Below are 24026 nucleotides of genomic sequence, written 5' to 3'. Positions count from 1 at the left end.
GGCTGGGCTCGAGGAACCATGCAAAACTGCAAGGTGCATCTCTTTTGTGCCCGTGGTGTGAGAAACGCATCTCGCTGGTGATCATGTTACCCCCTAATCTGGGCACTGCCATCAGGAACATGGCTTCACTCCAATAGCTGCAGTGCACTTGTCTCAAATTAAACTGTCCCTCATTTTTCAAACACAGAATTTATCTCCTCAGCCAACTTAACACGATTTAGGAAGATGTCAGTTTAAAAACACTTCTATATTAGACTTGCATCTAAACCACACAACTTCCTGAACAATTTCACACCTGGAGCTTAAGGCGGCATCTTTTGTGCATTAAGAATATCAAGAGATACTGTATGTAGTCAGACTAATAGTCCAACTGTTATGTATTTTTCAGAGTGAAACCAAAGTCATGATTTACTATACTCTGAATATGTTTGTCTTCTGCCCCACCATTAGTGATTCCAAGGCTGAAAAATTAAGTACAGTCCCTGATAGAGTTCAACTTGGCCTGACAGAAGTTCAAAAGCAGAGGATGATTGCTAAGCAGATGACAAGTATAAAAGAGGCTTGTCTTTTATACTTAAGCCAGGTGATAGGAAGATGGAGTAAAAACTTGTTGCTTTGAAATTCTTCAGGGCTGCTGTCTCAGGACTGCCGATGTACCAGACACGTGTTGGCTTTCTATAGGTATTTATTTGGGGTAAGGGCTTACAGTTCTGAGGCCATGAAATGTCCAAATCAAGGGATGGAGATCCCTTCTCACCAAAGTCAGTTCTATTTTTTAAATTTAAAAACATTTTTTGAAGTGTATCACTCATACATAAACATAAACAATAAGTGTATAGTAATAGCTTTGAACTTACAAAACAAACGTACGTAACATCGTACAGGGCTCTCATACCTCACCGAACCACCAATACCTTCATTGTTATGAAACATTTTTAACTAATGATGAAAGAGCATCCTTAAAATCTTACTAACCAAAGTATCTTACATTTTGTGTATTTTCCCCCCAAGCCATCCTATTATTTTTTATATCATTTACACATGAATATACATAAACAGTAAGTGTATAGTAAAAGCTGTGAACTTACAAACATGCATAACATCATACTGTGGTCCCATACATCAACTCACCACTATGACCAAAGTCAGCTACTATTGATCCTGGTGTCCTGCCACGTGGCAATCAGGCATATGGCAGGGCTCGTCTGCTCCGGCTTGAGCTGCTCCGTGGGACCAGCCCCGTGGGACCAGCCCCGTGGGAGGCTCTTTTCATGCCTCTGTGCTCTGCTGGTTCCAGACTCCTGGACCTATGTCAGCCTCTCGGGGCTTCTGTGCTTCCCTGCTCTTCTCTCACATGGCAGGATCAATACAGTAGCTTCCTTTCTCTGTGTCTCTTTATGTAAGGCCCAGCAAGAAGGCAGAAACACAACTTCTTGTGCCTCACTGAGGCAGTCCAACTAAAAGCAATCTCATCAAGCAACCTAAAATGAATCTAATGCAATTAAAGGGTACCACACCCACAGGAATAGATTAAGGACATCATCTTCTGGGATACAAAAAAGAACTTCAAACTGTCACAGATGCCAAAGGAAGGTCTTTAGTGGACCATTTAAATTAGTATTATGTACTCTATTTCTAAAGAAAAATATAACACTATTCCAGTGATTCATCTTCTCCAGCTTTAAAATAAATGAATATAATGTAAAAGAAGGAAGCTCCCTTCTTCCTTTCCCTCTCATCCTTCTACCTAAAAGCCACAGGGCAGAACCAAGTAAAGGAGGTAATGTCAGTCTGGGGCAGGGAGCACCAGTGGCCCCATGCCAAGTATTGGAGTTGGGGCAGGTTGAAGAGGGTGTTGACAAAGGTGGTTAGGAATGGGGTGTCAAAGAGTCCAAGAGAAGTGAGGAGGACATCCATGTGTGGGTAGCATCAAAAGATTGCTGGGGGAAGCGGACTTGGCCCAGTGGTTAGGGCGTCTGTCTACCACATGGGAGGTCCGTAGTTCAAACCCAGGCCTCCTTGACCCGTGTGGAGCTGGCCCATGTGCAGTGCTGATGAGTGCAAGGAGTACCCTGCCATGCAGGGCTGTCCCTGCGCAAGGGAGCCCCAAGTGCAAGGAGTGTGCCCTGTAAAGAGAGCTGCCCAGTGTGAAAGTTCAGCCTGCCCAGGAATGGCGTCGCATACACGGAGAGCTGACACAACAAGAATGAGGCAACAAAAAGAAACACAGATTCCCGTGCCGCTGATTAACAACAGAAGCAGACAAAGAAGAACATGCAGCAAAATGGACACAGAGAGCAGACAACCGGAGGGGGGGGGGGAGGAAGGGGAGAGAAATAAATTAAAGAAATAAAAAAGGGAGATTGCTGGTGAGGTGATTGATCCAACAGATAAATATACTGAGAATCATGGGAACCAGGCACCTCACCGTTGGAAGAGGGAGTTACAAATATGGAAAGGGAGAAAACTAGAATAAATCCTGTGATATTTGACTGAAATTAAAGGTATTGTTCTGAGCTCCTGGCTTTCTCTCTGTAGGTGTATAGGTATGTGGATGTATCTCTTTATACATATGTATATTCCCTAGCTGTCTGCTGAGACGACCTGGGGTAGCAACACCCAACAGCACTTAGTGCCCAGTTCTTGATTTCTAAATACCATTTCCCACCAAAAGGAACCTTGGAGAAATGGGCTGATTTGACTGTGCATTTTCAATCTGGAACATCTTGTGCTTAAACGAAGAGCTGAAAGAATAATGGGGACATGTCAAAAGATCACAGAAATCAGTTTGAAGGGGCTCCCAGTGGTGAAATCTGGGGCAATAGGAGCATCACAATGATAGTAATGGATTATAACCATTGGATAAAATAGAAATGAGTCCACATAAAGATAAGTAAATAGAAAAGAGAGAAAGCTTTTTCTTATGCTAGAAAAATTAGTAAGTAGAAGGAATGATGGAATTAGAAAACCACTACTTGGCAGCCACCATAACTCAGTCAAGAAACAGCAATAGATGTTGCAACAGGAGGTACGTTTGATTAAGGAATGTGGTATTTATATAGTCACAAAGATTGCCTCAAAATACTAATTACTTTACAGTAGAGAAACCTGGCAGATACCACTGCAACTAAGTGATCAAGGTTAACAATACCAGTAATGGGGAAATTCAGCCAGGTACTACCTGATATGATGCAATGGGAAGAACACAGCAAAACTTCAGATATTCCCACCAAAAATGTATAACCTGAATGAAATCATGAGGAAACATCAATTTGAGTGAGTCTGCAAGTGTCAAGGTCATGAAAGCAAGGCTTCAGATTGAAGGAGACAACTACTGAACATAGAACAATTTTTTTTTCTTTCCCAGTAGTGAACTGAGAACATAATGGGGACAAGTGGGGGAAATGGAATGGTGTTATATGTTAATTTCTAATTTTCATGGACCTCTTTGGGTGATAAAGAATGTCCTTGGTTACAGAAATTATACATTAAAGTATGCAGAGGTATTAGGTCATCATCTTGCAACTTACTCTTAAATGGTTCAGAAAAAAAATAATTCTTTGACAACTGCATTATTCTTGTACTGTGCTTTTTTTGTACTGTTTATTTTAAAATTTTTTTTAAAAAAAGGTGAGAGTCAGGCATTATTTTGAGGCTATTTTTCTTTTTTCAATATGGAAAATATCCTCAGTTATGGAAATTTTAGGTTATTAAAGAGAAAAATTGCTTGTGTCTTGCTGCATTTTCACAACTATAGGTGAAATAGTAATAAAATGAATATTTGAGTTGAAAATCCAAAATGCAGGAATGCAGAATTAAGAATTTCTTACTTGCAAAAATTAAGAATACCTTACAGGGAAGAAGATGTGGTTCAAGTGATAGGGCTTCCGCCTATCATATGGGAGGACCTGGGATTGATCCCTGGGGCCTCCTGGTGAAAAAGAAGCGCTGCGATGAGTCAGTCCCATGCCTCAAGCCAGTGCCTACATGCTAAGTCAGTGCCTGCTCAAATGAGTCATGCAGCAAGATGATGACGCAACAAAAAGAGAGACAAAGGGGAGAGTCAAGGTGAAGTGCGGCGGAAACCAAGAACTGAGGTGGCGCACCTAACAGTGAACCTCTCTCCATATCAGAGGTCCCTAGGACTGCATCCCAGTGAATCCTAGAGGAGAAAAATGAGAAATCAAAAAGAGAAACAGATACAGAAGACCACACAGTGAATGGATACAGACAGCAAAAACAGCAGGGCAAGGGGAGGGGAGGGGAAAATAAAAAAAAAAACAAAAAAAAAACCCACCTTACAAAAAGGTATGTACTATCAAGAAGAAAACAAGTATAAGTGTTAACGGAAAAAAAAAAAGCAGACAATAAAAAGTACCAAACAAGGACAATCACATAAGAAATGGTATACCTAAAATTAAGAAGTTCTCTCAATTCTTTTTGTGTCAAATATTTAAGAGCACAATAAAAAAAGGAGATGATTTTGCTAAAAATAAAGATCCTTTTAATTTTTTAGACACAGGTTACTTAGAGGGGAAATGCTTAAATGTCCATGGCATTAAGGTCAAGTGGAGACCATAACCAAATCCTTCCCAAGGATACCATGTTTTGATACTCTTTATAGGAATATTTTTGAGTCAGGACAATATCCAAAGACACATGATTCTTCGGTGTGCTTCCCTCACCACTTAGATATTTATCCATTTTGTACTAACAATTGCAATCAACTACCTCAAGTACTTCCAAATAATTTAATGCAATGTTCAGTCAAGTAACACTCTATCATATCTAGTACTTTCACATAGAAATAAATTCTTATGTTTTTAAAATTCAAGATTTTTTTTTTGAGGTACCAGGGCCAGAGATTGAACCTGGGACCTTGTATGTTGGAAGCTGGTGCTCAACCACTAAGCAACATCAGCTCCCTGATTTTCTTTTATGATCATACCCCCTCACCCCCATGGCTCCCTTGTCTGTTTGCTTGTTTGCTTGTTTCTTCTTTAGGAGGCACTGGGAACCAGACCTGGGACCTCCCATGCAGGAGGTGGGCACCAACTGTTGGAGCATATTGGCTCCCTGATTTTTTAAAAAAAGCCAGAAACACAATGAGCTGTCATCATGTCAGGAACTGGTGCCCCCTTAGTTGGTACTGGACAAAAGAGGCTTCCGGTATTTGCACTGAATCCAAACTCGGTACATAGTCAGCTGTTTCCCCCGGTTCACTTGCAATCGATGATCCACCAGGTTCTGAATTTTTTCCAGTCCCGCAGTAGTGAAAAGTGTGTCCAACTCCTCTGGTTTGGAAAAGAGAAGAAATTTCTATATTTTTCCCTGAAGAAAAAGCATTGTCTACCACTTCCCACATTAAATGAGGCTCTCATGAGATTGCTGTCATTATTTATGTATTTTAAGTATTAGCAGAACTGTTTTGTTATAAATGTAGTGTCTGATAACAGCAAGTTCATGTTTAGATAGGAGAAGCCAAATCATTCGGAAAGAGAAACCTGGCACTCCTAGGAAGACATTCTCTAAGTGTCAGCTGATGAGGAAATTTTTAAGAAGGTGAAAAGCTGATGATCGGCTACAAGGAAAGGGTTTTTAAACTTCTGGTTTATCTTTTAGGCCTCCGTGGACACTTTAAAGTTATATATAAAAATCTGCATATGTGTATATCAATCAACTTTTTAAGGGGAGAAGTGCCAGAGCTTTAACCAAAGGCTCCAAGAGCTTTGTGACCTAACGAAGGTGAAGAAGTGAGGGGCCTGGGAGTGGAATATTCATAAGGTACTGGTAGGGAGGCAGCCCATGGGAGGGCACCCATTTCAGGGCAGAGGTAAAAGAGAAAGCAGTCTGATTACCCCTGGAACACAGTGAGAAGTGAGTTCACCTTCAGGCACAACCAAACTTAGAAGGTGAAACAGGCTGGACTGAAGAGGTGTCTTGCAAAACGTTTTGGGCAAGGTGGGAGACAGGGCAGAGGAGAGAGTGGGAGAGCAAAGGCAGAGGACTAAAGGCACATACAAGCCAACGGAGAACAGTTCGGTTGGCCTGAGGGTAGGGGGTGAGGGTGCAGAACTGTACGAAAAAGGCTGCAGAAGGGGGGGGGGGCTAGAAGACTCTATTTCTGAGTGTACACTGAGGACCATTCAATCTGGTATTTTGGGGACCTTAAGCATAAATAAAGATCAGTTTTCATACCTTGTGTGAAGAAATAAACTCTGGTGCCATCACCCCTCACATAGAAATTTTCTGACAGACACTGACCTGCAGAGTGACATGGTAAAGTCCAGAAAAATCATGAATTTCATTGCTAATTACATGTGAATTAAAATATCAAATTCTTACGCAGAGAACACAAGCATTTCTTGGTTATATGTGGTACTCTGGCAGAATGTGCAATTTTCCTCCTACAAAGGAATGGTACTTTGGAGAATAGCAGCTTAAAGGGAATAATAAAACTTAAAAAAAAAAAAAGTCAAGCAATACAGCTAATTTTGAGGAAAAGTTTGAGGAAATAACCACCATTACCACTTTGACCGTCCTTTGACATGGCTCTCCATGCGTTTACAGACACATTTCTAAGTATAACACATGCACCATTTTTATCATGGATACCCTTTCTTTTGCTGCTAATCTTCCAACCTTATCTCAATTTAACAACCTGCTGTGCAATCCTGTTTTTATGAATGCCAATATAATTATATGTATATACCCTCACACACAGTTTGTGTGTGTATGCGTACCATATATATATTTTTTCTTTTCAACAACTGTTAAACAAATAGGGGATCAAGTTTAAAATACTCATCTGCATATTGCCTTTCTCACTTGGTAATATAGAATACAAGCCCAGTGGTGGGATCTACCTCAGGTGACAGGTACAACATTCCCTGACCCAGAACCTTTGTTTCCAGTTTTTGCTTGTACATTTTAGGTACTGATTGTTTTTATCTCTACAGACAATTCCCAAAAGGACTGTTGGGTTAAACAGATAGTGCCAGGGTGCTTATAAAAGGCGATAACTCTACCAGTAATGGAGAAGCAAACCTCTTTCTTTGAATTGGCTAGCAAGAGATGTTCTATCTCATTGTTATTTTGTTAATTTATTTCATTCACTATTAGTGAAGATGAGCAATATTTTGTATATTGGCTGTTTGGATATGTTCCTCTGTGAATCAACTCTAAATATTCTTTGCCTATTGTTTCAGTTGGGTTGTTGATATTTTCCTTATCAATTTGCTGACAGCCTCTTGAACAGGACAGATACTCTATTTATTTTTTTTTAAAAAGATTTATTTATTTAATCCCCCACCCCCAGTTGTCTGTTCTCTGTGTCTATTTGCTGCGTCTTGTTTCTTTGCCCACTTCTGTTGTTGTCAGCGGCACGGGAAGTGTGGGCGGCCCCATTCCTGGGCAGGCTGCACTTTCTTTTGCGCTGGGCGGCTCTCCTTACGGGCGCACTCCTTGTGCGTGGGGCTCCCCTACATGGGGGTCACCCCTGCATGGCAGGGTACTCCTTGTGCACATCAGCACTGCACATGGGCCAGCTCCACACGGGTCAAGGAGGCCCGGGGTTTGAACCGCGGACCTCCCATGTGGTAGACGGACGCCCTAACCACTGGGCCAAGTCCGTTTCCCTCTTTATTTTTTTAATAATTTTTATTCTCTTCCCTTTTTCCTCCACTGGACTGCAAGTCATTCAAATTTGTTTTTTAAAGGTTTATTTATTTATTTACTTATTTACCTATCTCCCCTTCCCCCTCATCCCCCGCCCCGGCTGTCTGCTCTCTGTGTCTACCTGCTGCATCCTCTTCCTTGTCCCCTTCTGCCGCCGTCAGCGGCACAGGAATCTGTGCTTCTTTTTGTTGCGTCATCCTGCTGGGCCAGCCCCCCAAGGAGCCACTCCTAGGCAGGCTGCGCCTTCTTTCGAGCTGGCTGGCTCTCCCCATGGGGCGCACTCCTTGCGCGCAGGGCTCCCCCACGCGGGGGTAGGGGACACCCCCGTGTGGCACGGCACTCCTTGGGCGCATGAGCACCACGCATGGGCAAGCTCCACATGGGTCAAGGTGGCCCAGGGTCCGAATCGCGGACCTCCCACGAGGCAGACGTAGGCCCCAACCACTGGGCCAAGTCCGCTTTCCAATACTAACTCTTTATCTGTTAAATGCACTGAAAATATTTTTTCTCAATTTATCAGGTCTTTTAAACTTTTTTGTTTTTTTAATTAGAGAAGTTGTGGGTGTACAGAAAAATTATGCATCAAATACACAGGGTTCTCAAATACCACTCTATTAACACCTTGCATTCATCATTGGTGTGCACAGTTTTACAATTGTATTATAGATTTAATCCATGATTTAAATTAGGGTTCGCTGTTTGTATTATATAGTTCCATGGATTCTTTTTAAAAATATTTTTATTCTAGGTACATTTTAATGTTATTTTTTGCCCTATCACATTTCAAATTATTTATGTAATGAAATATCTTTTACCAGCCTTCTTGTCACATATTAAACTGCTATAATTATAGAGATCTAAGTCCAGAGTGTTTATTCTGTTCCAGTGATTCGTATGGTCTATTCTCATGGCAAAACCATTGTTTTGATTATAGTGGTGAAATACCTTTTTTAAACCGAAGCTGAGCCATGTCATAGCGGCCATAGTCTCGCAGAAGCATCAACCCTCCGGGCCTCAAAAGCTTGCTCAGTCTGTCAATAGCCTTCTGCATCCTGCGGGGTGGGGAGTGAGCAGCAGGGAGAGAACATCAAGTCTCCTTTAGCATATCCTGAAGAGTAAGTGGACTTTCCCACCCTGACATACCAAGCTCCCTGAAGTCTTAGCATCTCTCCCCTTACGTAGGTTAGAGCCTGATTGCACATCCCAACCTCTGCTGTGCTTTTGCTTCCTGCTCACAACTACGGGCTTCCACCCACTCCTTTCAGTATGAAGAGGCCCAGGGGACAAATTGTCTCTGCCGCAGAGCTCCACCACAGGGGTAACAGTGTGCGTATTCTCTTCCTGGCTCTGTGGGAAGCCATCCTGGCTTTTACCCATGAGGTTCTCTGAGCGGAAATGTGACCACCCACTGCAGGTATTGCTAGTTGACTCATCTGCCTGCTTCATCAGGTGTGACATCTTTGAATGCAGAGATTGCATCTCTTATCTTTTTTTTTTTAAGATTTATTTATTTTTATTTCTCTCCCCCCGCCAGTTGTCTGTTCTCTGTGTCTATTTACTGTGTGTTCTTCTTTGTCTGCTTTTGTTGTTGTCAGTGGCACGAGAATCTGTGTTTCTTTTTGTTGCGTCATCTTGCTGCATCAGCTCTCTGTGTGTTCGGCGTCATTCATGGGCAGGCTGTACTTTCTTTTGTGCTGGGTGGCTCTCCTTACGGGGCGCACTCCTTACATGTGGGGCTCCCCTACAAGGGGACACCCGTGTGGCATGGCACTCCTTGTGCGCATCAGCACTGCACATGGGCCAGCTCCACACGGGTCAAGGAGGCCCGGGGTTTGAACCGCGGACCTCCCATGTGGTAGACGGACACCCTAACCACTGGGCCAAGTCCGCTTCCCATGCATCTCTCACCTTTTTATTCGTAGCACATACAATGCCTGTGAGACGAAGACTTCAAGAATTTAAAATTTACGTGACACCTGGTTACCATACCTGCTTACTGACTGCCTTCACCATCATTTGACTGGCTCTCACGTTCCCTGAGTAAACATTTGAAGCCTCCACCCATTAGGTGACCCCATGGTTTTGGGGATGTGGTTTACCCAGACCACTTGTCCTTGCCAAGCCCCCGGCCTTGGTCCTGACTCAGCGGTGTCTGCAAATTGACCGTGACTTATTTGGTGTTAGTTGATGGTACCTGAACCTCTTTGCCCTCATCTCTCTGACCAGATTTGATTCCTTCAAACAGTATTTTCATCATAATTAGTAGCTGCCTGATGTGTATGAGGTTTTAACCATATCTTTTAGGGTAGAGCAACTGGCTTTCTTTCAGTCTAATCCTGACTTTATGGAATTTTCCTGTACTGCAGTTTCCAAAGAACATAAACATAAGAGAACAGGGTTACCTTAGCTAATCTTCAATGTAAACTTTGAGCTTTGTTAATAAACTTGCTTTCTTTCAAGCATTTAAAAGGCCAATAATGGGTGTCATCTAACAACTGTGGCAACCATTGTTCTGAAACAGGTTATGAGATTATCAACAGTGAGAATTTCTTCATGCACCCCTCCATTCTTTGAGAATGTTAAACAATACAGTGAAAAGAAGAACCAACCATTGTAGTTAACAAGCAGAAGTCTGGAGGCCCAAACAGATGCTGGACTTAAAGACAAATTTAGGAAAATGGTTGAGACACTTATGGTGTGGATGGAGCAGTTTCCTGACTACAGACACAAATAACACCTTTTAATTTAGCATTTGGCTTTGATATCAAAGTTGCTGACCAAACTTTGTTTTGTTACACTAGTGATAAAAGGGCCAAGAACTTACTTGTCTGGAACAATTGATGAAAGAACAAATATGAGAATGATGATATCAAGACTGTCTCTTGGTATTGGGTAACTCTCATCTTCATCACACAGGTCGTGAACAAAGGCAAAACACCGAGAAGGATCGTACTCTGAATGTGTCTGTGGTTAACAGTTGGAAAAGATACAAATAAGTTAGAAAAAGTTACCATGGCCTCAAAAAAAGTTTGTCTTGTTTGAAATATAACTACTGCTACTACTCACTGAGGGATATAGTTCTAATCCTTATAAAATGTGTTTTGGGGAGATCCAAAGGGGACAACCAGAAATAATTGGAAGGAAGATCCTGTGGGCTCTAATTAGGCACTGGTGGCTTTTAAAATGGAACATTTCTGATTTCCCTATTTGTATTCTCTATTCTGATGCACTCCTTTACTGGCAAGTCAGACCTGAGAACTGGAAAGTGATCAGGAAGACAAGTGACCAAGAGAAGAGAAAAATATCACCAGGAAAGCGACAAAGCATATATAAAAAGCATGATTCAAAACAACTCCCACTGCAGAGTATTACATAAACCATAGAGTTATGCAAGAAAATCTAATTCCCCAGATGTGGAAATTTTAACCTGTATTTTGTTATTAAATTCAGTAAAGATAAGCCTTAACATTCTTCTGGTCTAGATAACTAAATCCAGAAAGAGAGAGAGCTATCAATTCCTGAGCTCCCATGCTAGAAGCATTATACGCATGATTTTAATAGACATGTTTCAGGATAGTTGTTCTTTCCAAGTCCCTCTTCTCTGAGAATTTGACTTTATCATTGGCCACAGATGATTCAAACAAGGGAAATGGATTTGTCAACTGAGGCAACCAGACATTCTTTCCAGGCCCTTTGGAATCGGGCCATGCCATTCTAGTGAGGCCCTTCAAACACCTGAACTGGGTGGACCTGTAAGGGGCTGGGAGGGCCCAGCATATCTGGGCCACGTACAATGCCAGGAAAAACCTAAAGAAAGCTGGTTTGCAAAGAGAAAAAAATAATAAAGCAAATGGGCACTGGGCAGCAAGAGATAAGATACCAGGAACTTGAGGCGGCAGCTGAGATGTTAGGAGGGGGAGGCAACATCATCCCTGCCAGCCAGCCTGCCGTGCTATCTGACCAAATTTCAGGGCTGAGTTTCAGTCTGTCCCCATGCCTGGGTACATGTTCAGCCTGAGAGTTGGATTCCTTTTTAGTAGGTGAGTTTGTCTACATGTTACTTTTAACTCAAAGAACCCTAAATGAAACAAATAGCTGCTAAGAGGTACATGCAGGACTCCTGCCTGGCCCTTTCCTTTTTTCCAGTAAATCTTTTATTTTTTAGACCACAGTCTAATAACAAAATAGCTAGAGACCTGAATCCTAAGGATCCCTTTTCCTTTAATTGGTGAAAATTACTGATAGCAGCCATGGCACTTACCTGGACCAGCTCTACAGCTGTGGAAGAAAAATCACAACAGTAAACAAAGAGTCCTGGGTCACTGAAATGGGCAGAACACAACAGAACAATACGTTTACAAACTGGACCAGGTCTATTTCCTTTCCTGTGTAACAAGAGTTAAACATCAAGTAGCAGAGGACCAGTCATCCAGAGAAATACCTATCTGTCACAACATATTTCATTTTGGTTAGATTCTTTTTTGAATAATAACCTCTTTTAGGCCCTGTGGATACGGCTAATATAGTCTCATTAAACAATCAGTGAGTTTCAAAACAATCTCCCCTTCTCTTTTTCCATCTACAGAAACCCACTTTTCATTCAAATCTAGCCTTGCGTGATGGCACCATGAGAAATCTTGTTTGTCTCTTGGAGCTACCTTGGCACTTTCTCCACACCAGCAACATGTGTGTTCCCATCTGCCTGCCCCCACCACACTGTGAATGCCACAACAGCAGAGACCACAGCTTTTATTTACTCACTCACCAAACATTTAGTGAGGGTCCACTATGCATTAGACATTTTCCTAGATGCTGGGGAGACAAAGATGAATAAGACAAAATCCCTGTACTTATGGTTCTCATTATTCCCAATGTCTTGTACAAGTCTTGGCACATAGTAGGAACATAATAAATGTTAAATTAAACCTAATATTAATAATGACCAAGTGTTTTCAACTATGAAATACACTGTATATTTAATATGAAGGGACTGCATAAATCATGTTCAAAACAGAAAGCAATCTTGCATAAATCACGTTCAAAATAGAAAGCAATCTGTAAGCTCAGATTTTGGGGGGTGGGGGTTGGGAATGGGGAAGTAGGTCAGGGAGATAAGGACATATAAACTATCAGATTAACAGTAGTTATCCTTTTTTTAAAAAAAACACTTCTTTTACTAATTCATAAATTATTACTTCTAACCTCCATTGAGGTTATCTTTGGCTGATGGGATAACTGGTAGTGTTTGTTTCTTCTTTGTGTTTTTTTTCTATCTTTTCTAGGTTTTCTACTCTGGGCATATATTATCTTTTCTTTTTTAAAAATATTTATTTATTTATTTTATCCCCTCTCCTTTGCCCCTCCCCCTACCCTGCTGTTTTTGCTGTCTGTATCCATTCCCTGAGTGATCTTCTGTATCTATTTCTCTTTTTGGTTTCCTCTTCTCATTTTTTCTCAGCTAGGATTCACCGGGATTTGATCCTGGGGACCTCTGATGTGGAAAGGTTCCCTGTTAGCTGCATCACCTCAGTTCCTGGTTTCTGCTGCGCTTCACCTTGACTCTTCCCTTCATCTCTCCTTTGTTGTGTCATCATCTTGCTGTGTGACTCACCTACATGGGCACTGGCTTGCTGCACAGGCACACGTTCTCTTCTTCTTTGTCACCTGGAGGCCCCAGGGACTGAACCTGGGTCCTCCCATATGATAGGCAGAAGCCTTATCATTTGAGCCACATCTGGTTCCCTGTCTTTCTGTATTACTTTTGAAATCAGAAAACTATGGTAACGAGTCATGAGGAAAAAAACACATGCAAAGAACTATATAAATTGAGGTCCTTAACTGGGTTTGTGGATAAAATTATATTTAAAAATAAGTAGTTTCCTCTATTTTATTTTATACATTTAAAAAACATTAGGCCAAGAAAATCTGTAGGAAGGTTAGTGGTTGCCTAGGGCTTGGTGGGGGAGGTAGGAAATGGAGAGTGACTGCTAATGACTATGGTATACATTTTTAGAGTAATAAAAATGTTCTAAAATTGACTGTAGTGATGGCTGCACAACTCTGTGAATACACTAAAACCAATGAACTATAAACTTTAAATCATATCTTAACAAAGCTGCTATATATAAAAATTTAAAAAACCCACACCAGCCTTACAAGGGATCCAAAGGTTTAACCAGAAATGGCACAAAATGATGTTAAGAACCTCTGCCATGAATGAAGTGTGCATTAAGGCAACACAAGAAACACTAGAGGGATACAAAGTCTGCATAGCTATATTATATTAATTAGGGAAGTTTTGGGGACATTTCTGACTTAAAATTTGAGGAAGGAAAGATATATTCTAGTAGAAATGAAGGAGGACATTTCAGGAAAGCAAAGAGTTAGGGAAAGACATGAGCATGTCACCATCCAGTGTGAGGGAGAAAGTAAAGGACATTCTTCAAATTTAACTGAAGGATGAATGAAGGCATTATGTTGAAAGGAGTAATTCATGGCTCAAAGAAACACGAAACAACTATTTAAAAATTAGGGCAGAAGCAGGTATAGCTCTGTGACTGAGCATCGGCTTCACATGTATGAGGTCCTGGGTTCAATCCCTGGTACCTCCTAAAACAAAGCAGAACAAACAAACAAAAAAAACAGGGCATACATTGTGGAAAAGTTTACCAATTCCTCAGAAAGTTAAATATAGAATTATCATATGACCCAGCAATCCCAATTCTAGATATATATCCAAAAGAACTGAAAGCAGAGTGTTGAACAGATATATGCACACCAATGTTCACAATAACATTATTCACAATGGCCAAAAGATGGAAGCATCCAAGTGTCCATCAACAGGTGAGTAAATAAACAAAATGTGGCATATATATATAATGGAGTATGATTTAGCTCTCAAAAGGAATGAAGTTCTGATGCATTGCTGCAACATGGATGAACCTTGAAGACAATGCTGAATGAAATAGGCCAGACAGAAAAGGACGATTAGTACATGATTACATTTATTTGAAATAATTAGAATATGGAAATTCATAAAGTCAGAAACTAGAATATAGGTTACCAGGGGCCAGGCGGGAATGGGGAATGCAGAGTTAATCCTTAATTGGTATGGAGTTTCTCTTTGGGGTGATGGAAAAGTTTCGGTAATGGATGATAATGATGTGGGCATAACATTGTGGATGTGATTCACCACTGAACTGTATAACTGAAAGTAGATAAAATGGGAAACTTTAGGTTTATGCTACCAGAATTAAAAACAAAAAATGAATATGGGTTATAGTTAGTAGTAATATAAGAAAGGTGTTGGTGGTGGAGTGATGTATGGGAGCCCTGCACGATGATATGTGTGTTTGTTTTGTAAGTTCACACTTACTGGTTACGTATGTTCATGTATGAATGATACATGTCAATAAAATTATATATATATATATATAAAGCTTTAGAACTGTACAATAGTGAGTCCTAATATAAACTATGATCTAGAGTTAACCACATATTTATAATATTATTGTTTCATCAATTGTAACAAAGTTACCACACTAATGCAAAATGTTAATAATAGGGAAAAGTATGTGTGTGAGGGGCATAGTATAAGGAATTCTGTATTTCCTGTATGATTTTTCTGCAAACTCACTTCTAAAAAAAAAAAAAAGAAAATCTCTGAAAAACAAAACCCAAACCAAACCAACATAGGTCATAAACTCGTATAGGGTTTTGAAAGCCATACTGAACACTGAACAATTTAAATCTGATTCATAAGTAGAGAGCTTGTCAATTCTGAGTAAGTGAATTACATGAACAAGTAGTTTCTAGTAAGACTTGGAACACAGGCAGTGGCAACTAGGCAGTGGCGAAGATGGTGCTGCCAATTTACACTCATCATTGATGACACTGATGATTAATGGCAATAACTCTCTAATATGGGATAATGACAGCCTAGCTACCAACTGTTCTGCAGAGATCACGTGTGGAGAGACTGAACATGTACCTTAGAGAAAGGCACTATAAGTACTCTAAGAAATTTTAAATCTTACTGATTTCCCTGATGACAAAAGTAACATACTTCAAATTAAATTAAAACCCCTTAATGGTTAATATAGAAATCTAAATCCCCTGTAAACCATGCTTCCCAATAACCACTGCTAATAGTTTGAATATAGTGAGAGTTTTGAGAAAAAAACAAACCCCCACTTTTTACCTCTTGTCATATAGTTCAACTTTACAACATACTTACTTGTTAGTTTGTAAAATTGGAAAGACTGTGTTTCCTACACCACAACCAACCTATTGACAGAAAAGAACTATTATTCACAGAACTTTCCAAAGCTTTAATTTTTCTGAAACTGGCTAACCAATAATAAAATAACTGTTTAATTGTTTTAGGGAAGGTGTAGTGACCAGTGCTGGATAATACCCAGTATATTCCCTGCTCTTACAAGGGATTGAAGCGATGGTCATAAAAGACAAAAGTATGGGCTACCATTTGCAAAAGGGAGTTGGTCTAGAAAAAGGCATGGTTCACTTTTTTTTTGTTATTCAAATAATATACTCATTTAATGTGTTATGGATTATCAACCTAACAGTTAAATGTGTTTAATTAATGGGAAACTTTTGTTGTAAAGGACTTCTCTGCTGCCACTAAAATCGTCAGTGAAAAGTGGGCACCACAGATTCTACTAACAGGTAATTTTCCCAAGAGATGGTATGGTAATTATGGGGAAATATCAGAAAGAAAGACAAATCAAGGGCGTGGTTCACTTTACTTTTTGAATTCTACCAAATGGCCCTGTAGATGAAACATTTTCTTACTAAGCTCCACTATATTAGAGGGAAAACATTTCTAAAAGGGCTGAAAATATTCTTGAAAAGGGGCCCACAGTAACCCATTCTAAATATGATACTGTGTGATAATAATAACAACAGTGACCATTTACTAAGGGCTTACCTTGTGCCTGTTCTTAGTCATTTTACATACATTATCTCAATTAATTAATTCTCTTAATCAGCAGTCCCACTGCTCAAAGGGGGGGGTAAGGGACTTGTCTTGAGGTCAGGTCATACAGTAGAGCGTAGAGCCACCATTCGTGAATTTATATTACAGTATCCATCTAGCTACTTTTCCAATTCTGGGCTCACCTTTACAATACCACCCATTCTCAGAAAACAAGAATTCACCCAGTCCTTATAAACAGACACCATCCATCTCTATTCATATAACTATATTAGAAAAATAACAGAAGTTGTCTTATAACCTGGGACTCTTCCAGGAGGACAGCACTGCTATCTTGAGCTCATTTGCCTGTATGAGTGGCAATGTAGCCAATACAGCGTGTCACTACAACTTTTGCATGCAAAATGGGCATATCCAGGTAGTAGTAGTAGGTGGTCCACCTTTGTCTGCCATGACCATCAGACAGCTGTCCTATACTTAGGGTAGTTCATTAACTGAAAAAATGCAGGTGATTCTAGGCCAACCCAAGGGTCAAGTCTAGTCAGCTTCATCAGACAGAGGACTTTTTTATGCAGTTAGCCTCTCTATGAGCCACTCCATATGACAGATTTACTAAATCAAATACAGCAACAAAGGAAGGTTACCTCAAGTATTCGATAGGTGGCTGAGGATCCAGGAAACTCATGAGCACAAATATCAAGTTGACTAAGTTTCTGAGTTATAGTCTCCCCAGGAGGCATCAGAGTTTTATGTCCAAGGCTGTTTGAAGAATGCTTGTGCTGTTCTATTAAGCCAAGGCCATCCTCGCTGCTTCTGCATTCAGGTATTTTATTCTTCCTATTTTCCGAGAGCAAATCCTTCAGGTGATTTTGGTTTTGGCTGGGTGCTAGCTCTGGGAATTCAGTAAAAAGCCAATGTCTATCCTTGAAAAACCCATTTTCATGGATTTTGTAGAAGTCATTCCAGTATTTGTGGGCATTGATCTCATAGTCAACTGTGAATATTTTAAAAAGAATTTTATAAGCCATCTCTCAAATATTTTATTTGTATCTAATGTCAATTATTCTGTTTCACCAAAAGCATCCTGAAGTAGAGCCATGGAATGGCAGGGCTGGAGGCACTTGGGGTAATCTAGTCCTACCATCCATCATTATACTTGAATCACTTTTATAAAATCCTTCTCAGGGAGTCTAACTTCTGCTTGAATCATAAACTTAGAGACCTTACTACCTACCAGTATTCTTCCCACATCTTTGGATAACTATTGGAAAATTCTAACATTAAGCAAAAATTGTCTTATTCTTACAGTCAAAAGGTTCAACTCTTTTGTATTTGAGGACAGTTATTCTCCCTCTGTCTTTCTTTCCTTTTTTTAATAAGCTAAAATGTAAAGGTTCTTGAGTTGTTCCCAGTGTAAACATAGCTGGTACCATCTGGGAAGTTCTTCTTTAAACATGTTCTTCTGTCCATAGTGAAGAGACCAAAATTAGATTCGTTACTACTAACATGGGTTTTGATGAATCAGAAGACAGGAGACTAAAGAAATGTGTTGACTAAAGAAAGCTGTTGTTTAAGGTGATAAAGGCAAAAGATTTCTGTTTTCTGCTCTTTGTTAATCCAGGAACCTGAGTAGTATAGTAGGAAGAATAAAAACCTAAAAAAAAAAAATAATTTTTTTTTCTTATTGAGGTACTGGGGCTGGGGATTGAATCTGGGACCTCTCAAATGGGAAGCAGAAGCCCAACTGCTTGAGGCACATCTGCTCCCCAGAAATTGGGTTTTAGATTTAACTGCTACTGTTAACTAACTTGCTTATCTCTGGGCAAGGCACTTAACACTCTAAGGTCCAGGTTTCTTTAGCTGTAAAAACAGGATATTGGAATATATGATTTTTAAAATCCCTGCCAAATCTAACTTGCTTTGATCTAGTCTCTGTCTCCCAAAGTATGTAGAGAATGTTTTGTAACTGGAATCTTCTATTTGTTGTATACAACTCTTTCTGTGGGTATTACTCTCCAATTTCTAGTCTTACCTTCAACTGCCCCTTAGGACACAGGACTAAGCAGTCTTAGTTTTAGTGTCCAGGGATATTTTGCAGTAGAATTATCCACTTCTCCAGGAGGAGCTGCCTCTTATCTAGCTTGACTTATCCACCTTTCCATGGCTGTGAGGTCCTAAATCCTCATAACCATCACACAAGGAAAAAAACTTAATTCACCAGTCATTAAGCCCCTCTCCCCAGATGTAGAGAATCTGACCACTTCCATCTACCTAGCTTCAGAGGAAACATTTCAAAGTGTGATCATGGAGAAAGCACATTTTCTAGGATGATCATGTAACTACAAGGGTGACAAGGGATAACCACATCATTATGGATCTAGTCAATTTAATTACAATTTAACCACTAGGAAATAAAATCAAGTCACAAAAGACAAAACAAATAAAAACAAGAAAAAAGGCACCCCAAACTTAAAATATCTTCTATTCCCCAGCAAGATTTTGCTAAGGTGTAGCCTTTTCCTTCCTTGTCCCTTCCCTCCCCGTTCCGTTCTACTCCGGAGCTCCAGATTAGGCTAGAAATAAAGGCTCATGGAGGCCTTGGTTCTCTGGCCTTTCCGGGAAGACGCGTTTAGCAGTACACTGTCTTGTCGATGACAGAGACCACCTGGGCGCACCTTGTTTCTCCCGAGGCACCCGCTGGGCACTGTTCTCGAGAACCTTCCTCTCCGCCGCCGCGGCTTGCTCTTCCGACCACTCCACATTGTCCCTGGGCAAATCAAACAGGGAGTTTAGGGGTCTCCCGTCCCAGATGAGGGCAGGACGAGCCGCTGGCCCGGGAGCGCTTCTCCCCTGGGAGAAGAGCGCCTCGGGTAGGGGAGTGGACCTCGTGGCCTGTGGTGACTGCTCTGGGGCTTTTCGGAGCTCTGCAAGGCAGAGAGCGAGCCGCCGACTGGGCAGAGGGGCAGGCGGTTACCAGGCATTGTGGTGGAAGACGCGCGCTGGATCGCTCAGGAACCGGTTTCCAAACTGCTGCCTTTTGGCGCTGGAGTCAGGAAGCACATCCTCAGGATAGGAAGCTGCCATGATACCGGAGCCGGAAATACCCACCTTTCCGTTACGCGAGACCTTCCTGAGGAACCACGCCTTCTTCCGGAAGGCAAGGAGTCTGGGCGGGAAAAGAGGGGGCGGAGGGAGGCGGGGCGGAGGGAGGCGGGGCGGAGGGAGGCGGGGCGGGAGGGCTGCGTAGTCCGGTGATCGGGTCGCCCCGGAGCACTCCCGAGCAAGATACTGAGTAGGGAGGGGTTCTCTGGGGAAAGGGCCTGAGCAGCGAAATTTCGCCCCGAAGTCTTTAGCCCCGAGCTGTGGCTGGCGGAAGTGCAGGCCGGGAAGAAAGTGGGAGACGTTCCACCGAGTTCAATGCTGGGATCTTATAACAGGTTCCCCAGTTTCTTTCACGTTGTAAGGAAAATCTTGAAATCACTTGAATTAAAGTGTACCTTTTCCCACGGTGGAGCTGATGGCCAGAATTAAAGGCAGCAGGTTAAGGAAACAGGAAAATTTTTCAGGTTCTATAGTCAGCTCTTCATGATGTAGTTTCCCTTTTTTTTTTTTTGGTATGAAATGATTTCCCTGAACATAAGGCTTACCAGTAAAATCCAATGGAATATCCAAGGAAAGGTTTAAAATAATTTTTATAACCATTTATCTTTTAGAATTATCCATTCTATATTAGCACAATCAAGATTGTAATACATAGTTTGTATTTACTTTTTAGGTTACTGTATTGATACATTTTTGATTTTCCTAATTACTGCAAATTGATTCTCAAAAGATTTGAGAAGTATGTCTTCAACATCAGATAGGGTTAGTTAAGAAGACTTCCAAGAGAAGACTGATGGCTACTCCTTGGAAGAGAAAGAAGAAAGGGATTTTTAGTTAATTGGTGCAGTACTTGGCATAGCACATTGGTAAACAATGGTCCTTTATTCACACTGCACGTTCTTTCTCTAGGCAAAACTTAGGGAGCGCTGGGAGATTCTATACTTTTCTCACCAAAGAAATGGGTACAGGCACTAAACCCTTTTTAACCATGGAGAAAAATATGCGAGTGAATTAAAAAGATAAGATAGTAAAGAACTTGTACTTTATTTGAAGATAAAATACTTTTACCATACTCAAGATCTTTTGAAACATCTTGAACAAAAACTTTGCCAAAAAGCAAGTACAAGGATTTTTATATTTTCTCAAGGCTGTTTAGATTTGGGTTGATTCATGTTTGTTTTGGCATTGGCTTCTCTCATCTAGCAGCTTTGCCTCTCTGTACTCCAAAAGCTGTTAGTGCTCCCAATCAACTGTCTCAGTATTTTCTTGCAGATAGCTCACTTTTTGTCTTTATTTGAAAAGTTCCAATAATTAGAGCTATTGAAAAGCTCAAAATGTGCCCTTTTGGCGAAATGAGGTAAAGTATCCCAAACTGTATTCTATATAATTATCTTTGGTTGGCCTATACAACTCATTTTTCTTAATCTTTTGCAGTACCAACAATAATTTTTTTGGAAGAAGTTTGGAAGATGTGGCTGTGAGGTCTCTGGGCAAACATGTATCAGACATTTTTTTCATTGAGTTGTAGCCTCAGGAAGCTCTGTTTCTGAGGAGCTAAGAATCCCCCTGCTGGTGAGGGATGAGAATTTATCTAGCTCACTGGGTGGCATTGGTTCAAAGGAACCAAAGGTTAAGCACTCAAATTCCGGATTAGTGTCTTGGGTGTTAGCTGAGAACAGGGATAACCAATTGCTTCGTGCTTTTTCATTTGGTTCTATTCAGTGGACATGTTGGGCTCTGTAGGTTTCTGTTCTGGAACTGAAGGGCCAGGGAAAAGATCCTGGAGTCCTAATTTGCGCTCCTTAAGGTTTTACAAAACCTGGGCAGCCTTTGTCGTAGTTCTAGAAAATTGTACAAACTGGTTTAATAGCTTTACTTTTTTTAAAAAAAATTTATTTCTCTCCCCTTCTCCCCCCCCACCCCCCGTCCAAATTGTTTGCTATCTGTGTCTATTCGTTGTGTGTTCTTCTGTGTCTGCTTCTATTCTTGTCAGCGGCACCCAGAATCTGTGTCTCGTTTTTTGTTATGTCATCTTGCTGCATCAGCTCTCTTTGTTTGTGGTGCCATTCCTGGGCAGGCTGCGCTTTTTTCACACTGGCCAGCTCTCCTTATGGGGCACACTCTTTGTGTGCGGGGCCCCCCCTACGTGGGGGACATCCCTGGATGGCATGGCACTCCTGCACATATCAGCACTGTGTATGGGCCAGCTCATCACAGGGGTCAGGAGGCCTTGGGTTTGAACCTTGGACCACCCATATGGTAGGCAGACACCCTATCCTTTGGGCCAAATCCGCTTCCCTAATAGCTTTACTTTTAAAACTTTATTTTTCTTACTAATATCTATATCTATATATATATATACACACACATATGTTTATTGTATAACATTTAGAAAATGAAAATAAGACAAAAGAAAAAAAGACCCCATGCCTACTGATCATTTAACCCATTAAAATTTTAGTTTATATCCTTCCAGCATTTTTTCTAATTTATTTATATAAATAACTTCTAAATTAAAGAGTTTTAGAACAAACTGCTTTGTACTTTTTTTTACAGCTTCTTTGAGATATATTTACATTTCATCTAATTGTACTTAAACCATTGGATTTAACAATTGTAATTCATCCATTTTAAGCCTACAGTTCTGTGAACTTTTATAAAACTTTATACGTGTACAACCACCACCATAATCAAGTTTTAGAAAAACCCCATCAAGTTCACTCATAGCCTGTTTTTCAACTTAATAATAAAGTGAAATTATTCCCTTGTTTTAAATATTCCTTTACAACATCATTTTAGTGCTTTTGGTATTGTTTTTTATACATGTACCATGATTTGTTGGACATTTAGGCTACTTTAGGTTTCTTACTATTAAAAATTCAACATGATAAGTATCCTATAACTAAATCTTTTTTTTTTTTTTGCATTCACGAATATTTCTTTAGGATTATTTTCTAAAAATGGAATTGCTGGATGAATAATTAGCTTCATTACTAAGCTCTGTGAGGTCGGGACATTTAATCTTTTTTGGTCATTGTTCTATTTCCAGGACCTTGAACAGTGTCTGGCATTATGTATTATGTAACTCAATAAATAATTGGTGAATGAATGGATGAGTACCTGTTGTTATACTGTTCTCCAGCAGAATGATATTGTCATCAACAATATTGATGAGGTATTGTCATCAACAGTCTGTGACAATTTAATAGAAAGACTGTATGTCTGCATTTTAGGTTTTCCAGGTCAGACCTGAAGCATGGCTAGATAGGGAATCAATAGACAGAAAAACTGCCACCATTCCTTAAGTATCCCCAAGATGGCTGCTGGAAGTCCCTCACAAGAAATCCCGTTTGGAATGAGATTTCCTCTGGAAGCCAGGAGAATCCCCAGATATTTTCCAGGGGCCTTTATTATTGGGCCCTCCCAGGAGATTGATGGGTGAGGTAATCAATCAAAACAGCAAACAGCTGGAACTCCTCCCCTGCCATTAGCAATAATTAATGGTTTAAAAGGCAAGTGGGAAAAAGAACTGGCCCTGTCACTGTGCCTGTTTGTACCCTATTCTGGCTGTCTTCACCCCTGCCTGGATCATAGATTCATAATCTATAATGGGGAATTGTATTCTGTAAATCAGCCATCTCTATTACTTTTCAGCCTTTTCCTTTCTACTTGGGATCCATGATCTGTTATTTTCTCCCCTTTCTCTTCCCTCCCTATGTTAATAAATTACTGGTCTAATCAATGTGGCTTGCTCTTGAAATTCATTTCTTGCAGCTTAGTCAAGAACTTAGACAAAATCTGGTAGCATACCTACCTAAAAATATTCATCCTGTTATACCATTGATCCGAGGAAATTTTCCAATTCTAATATTTTGGCATCCAAATTACATCTCCTTTGTCGCCTGTTATACCCACAAGCCATAGGGAAAAATTATCTCTTGTAAAACCATAAATCTTGGTCACTTAACTATAAAGGTTAGTTCTTTTACCCAACATCATAATTTTATGAAGAACAGCAAATCTAGTTAAGACTCTTGAATATTCAAGGTAACCTTCACAAAATCACTTCAAGGCTATTTCAGTGAACGGTTTTGGGGGGTCTTTACTATCTTCACTGACTTTTCCTGGCTCTGTAATTTTACATGATAAGTCACTATCCCCATCAAAAGTGAACAGCTTTTCCTTTTTTTCTGGGGTGTATTTTTCCAGAATAATGACTAAAAAGCATTTGTTCTTTATGTTGACTGTGGTGAACTTTAACCACACACCTACAAATCTATCTCTTGGATAACTA

General features: G+C 40.4%; 1 protein-coding gene across 1 annotated transcript; it reads right to left on the bottom strand.

Moving 5' to 3' along the window:
• Positions 1–667: 667 nt before the first annotated feature.
• METTL2A (methyltransferase 2A, tRNA N3-cytidine) lies at positions 668–19756 on the bottom strand. The gene is made up of 9 exons (XM_004478541.4): positions 19605–19756; positions 19306–19397; positions 17275–17624; positions 15914–15963; positions 11939–11999; positions 10502–10641; positions 8623–8729; positions 6199–6264; positions 668–5294 (listed from the first exon to the last, which is right to left on the bottom strand). The coding sequence occupies exons 1-9, from the start codon at positions 19712–19714 to the stop codon at positions 5140–5142; spliced, it is 1131 nt and encodes a 376-aa protein (XP_004478598.1). The 5' UTR covers positions 19715–19756; the 3' UTR covers positions 668–5139.
• Between the last annotated feature and the right edge of the window lie 4270 nt (positions 19757–24026).

This window comes from Dasypus novemcinctus, chromosome 21, assembly GCF_030445035.2.
Source record: "Dasypus novemcinctus isolate mDasNov1 chromosome 21, mDasNov1.1.hap2, whole genome shotgun sequence".
Classification (NCBI taxonomy): Eukaryota; Metazoa; Chordata; class Mammalia; order Cingulata; family Dasypodidae; genus Dasypus; species Dasypus novemcinctus.
Note: the sequence above shows the minus strand (reverse complement) of the source record. Positions and strands in the feature narration are given on the sequence as shown.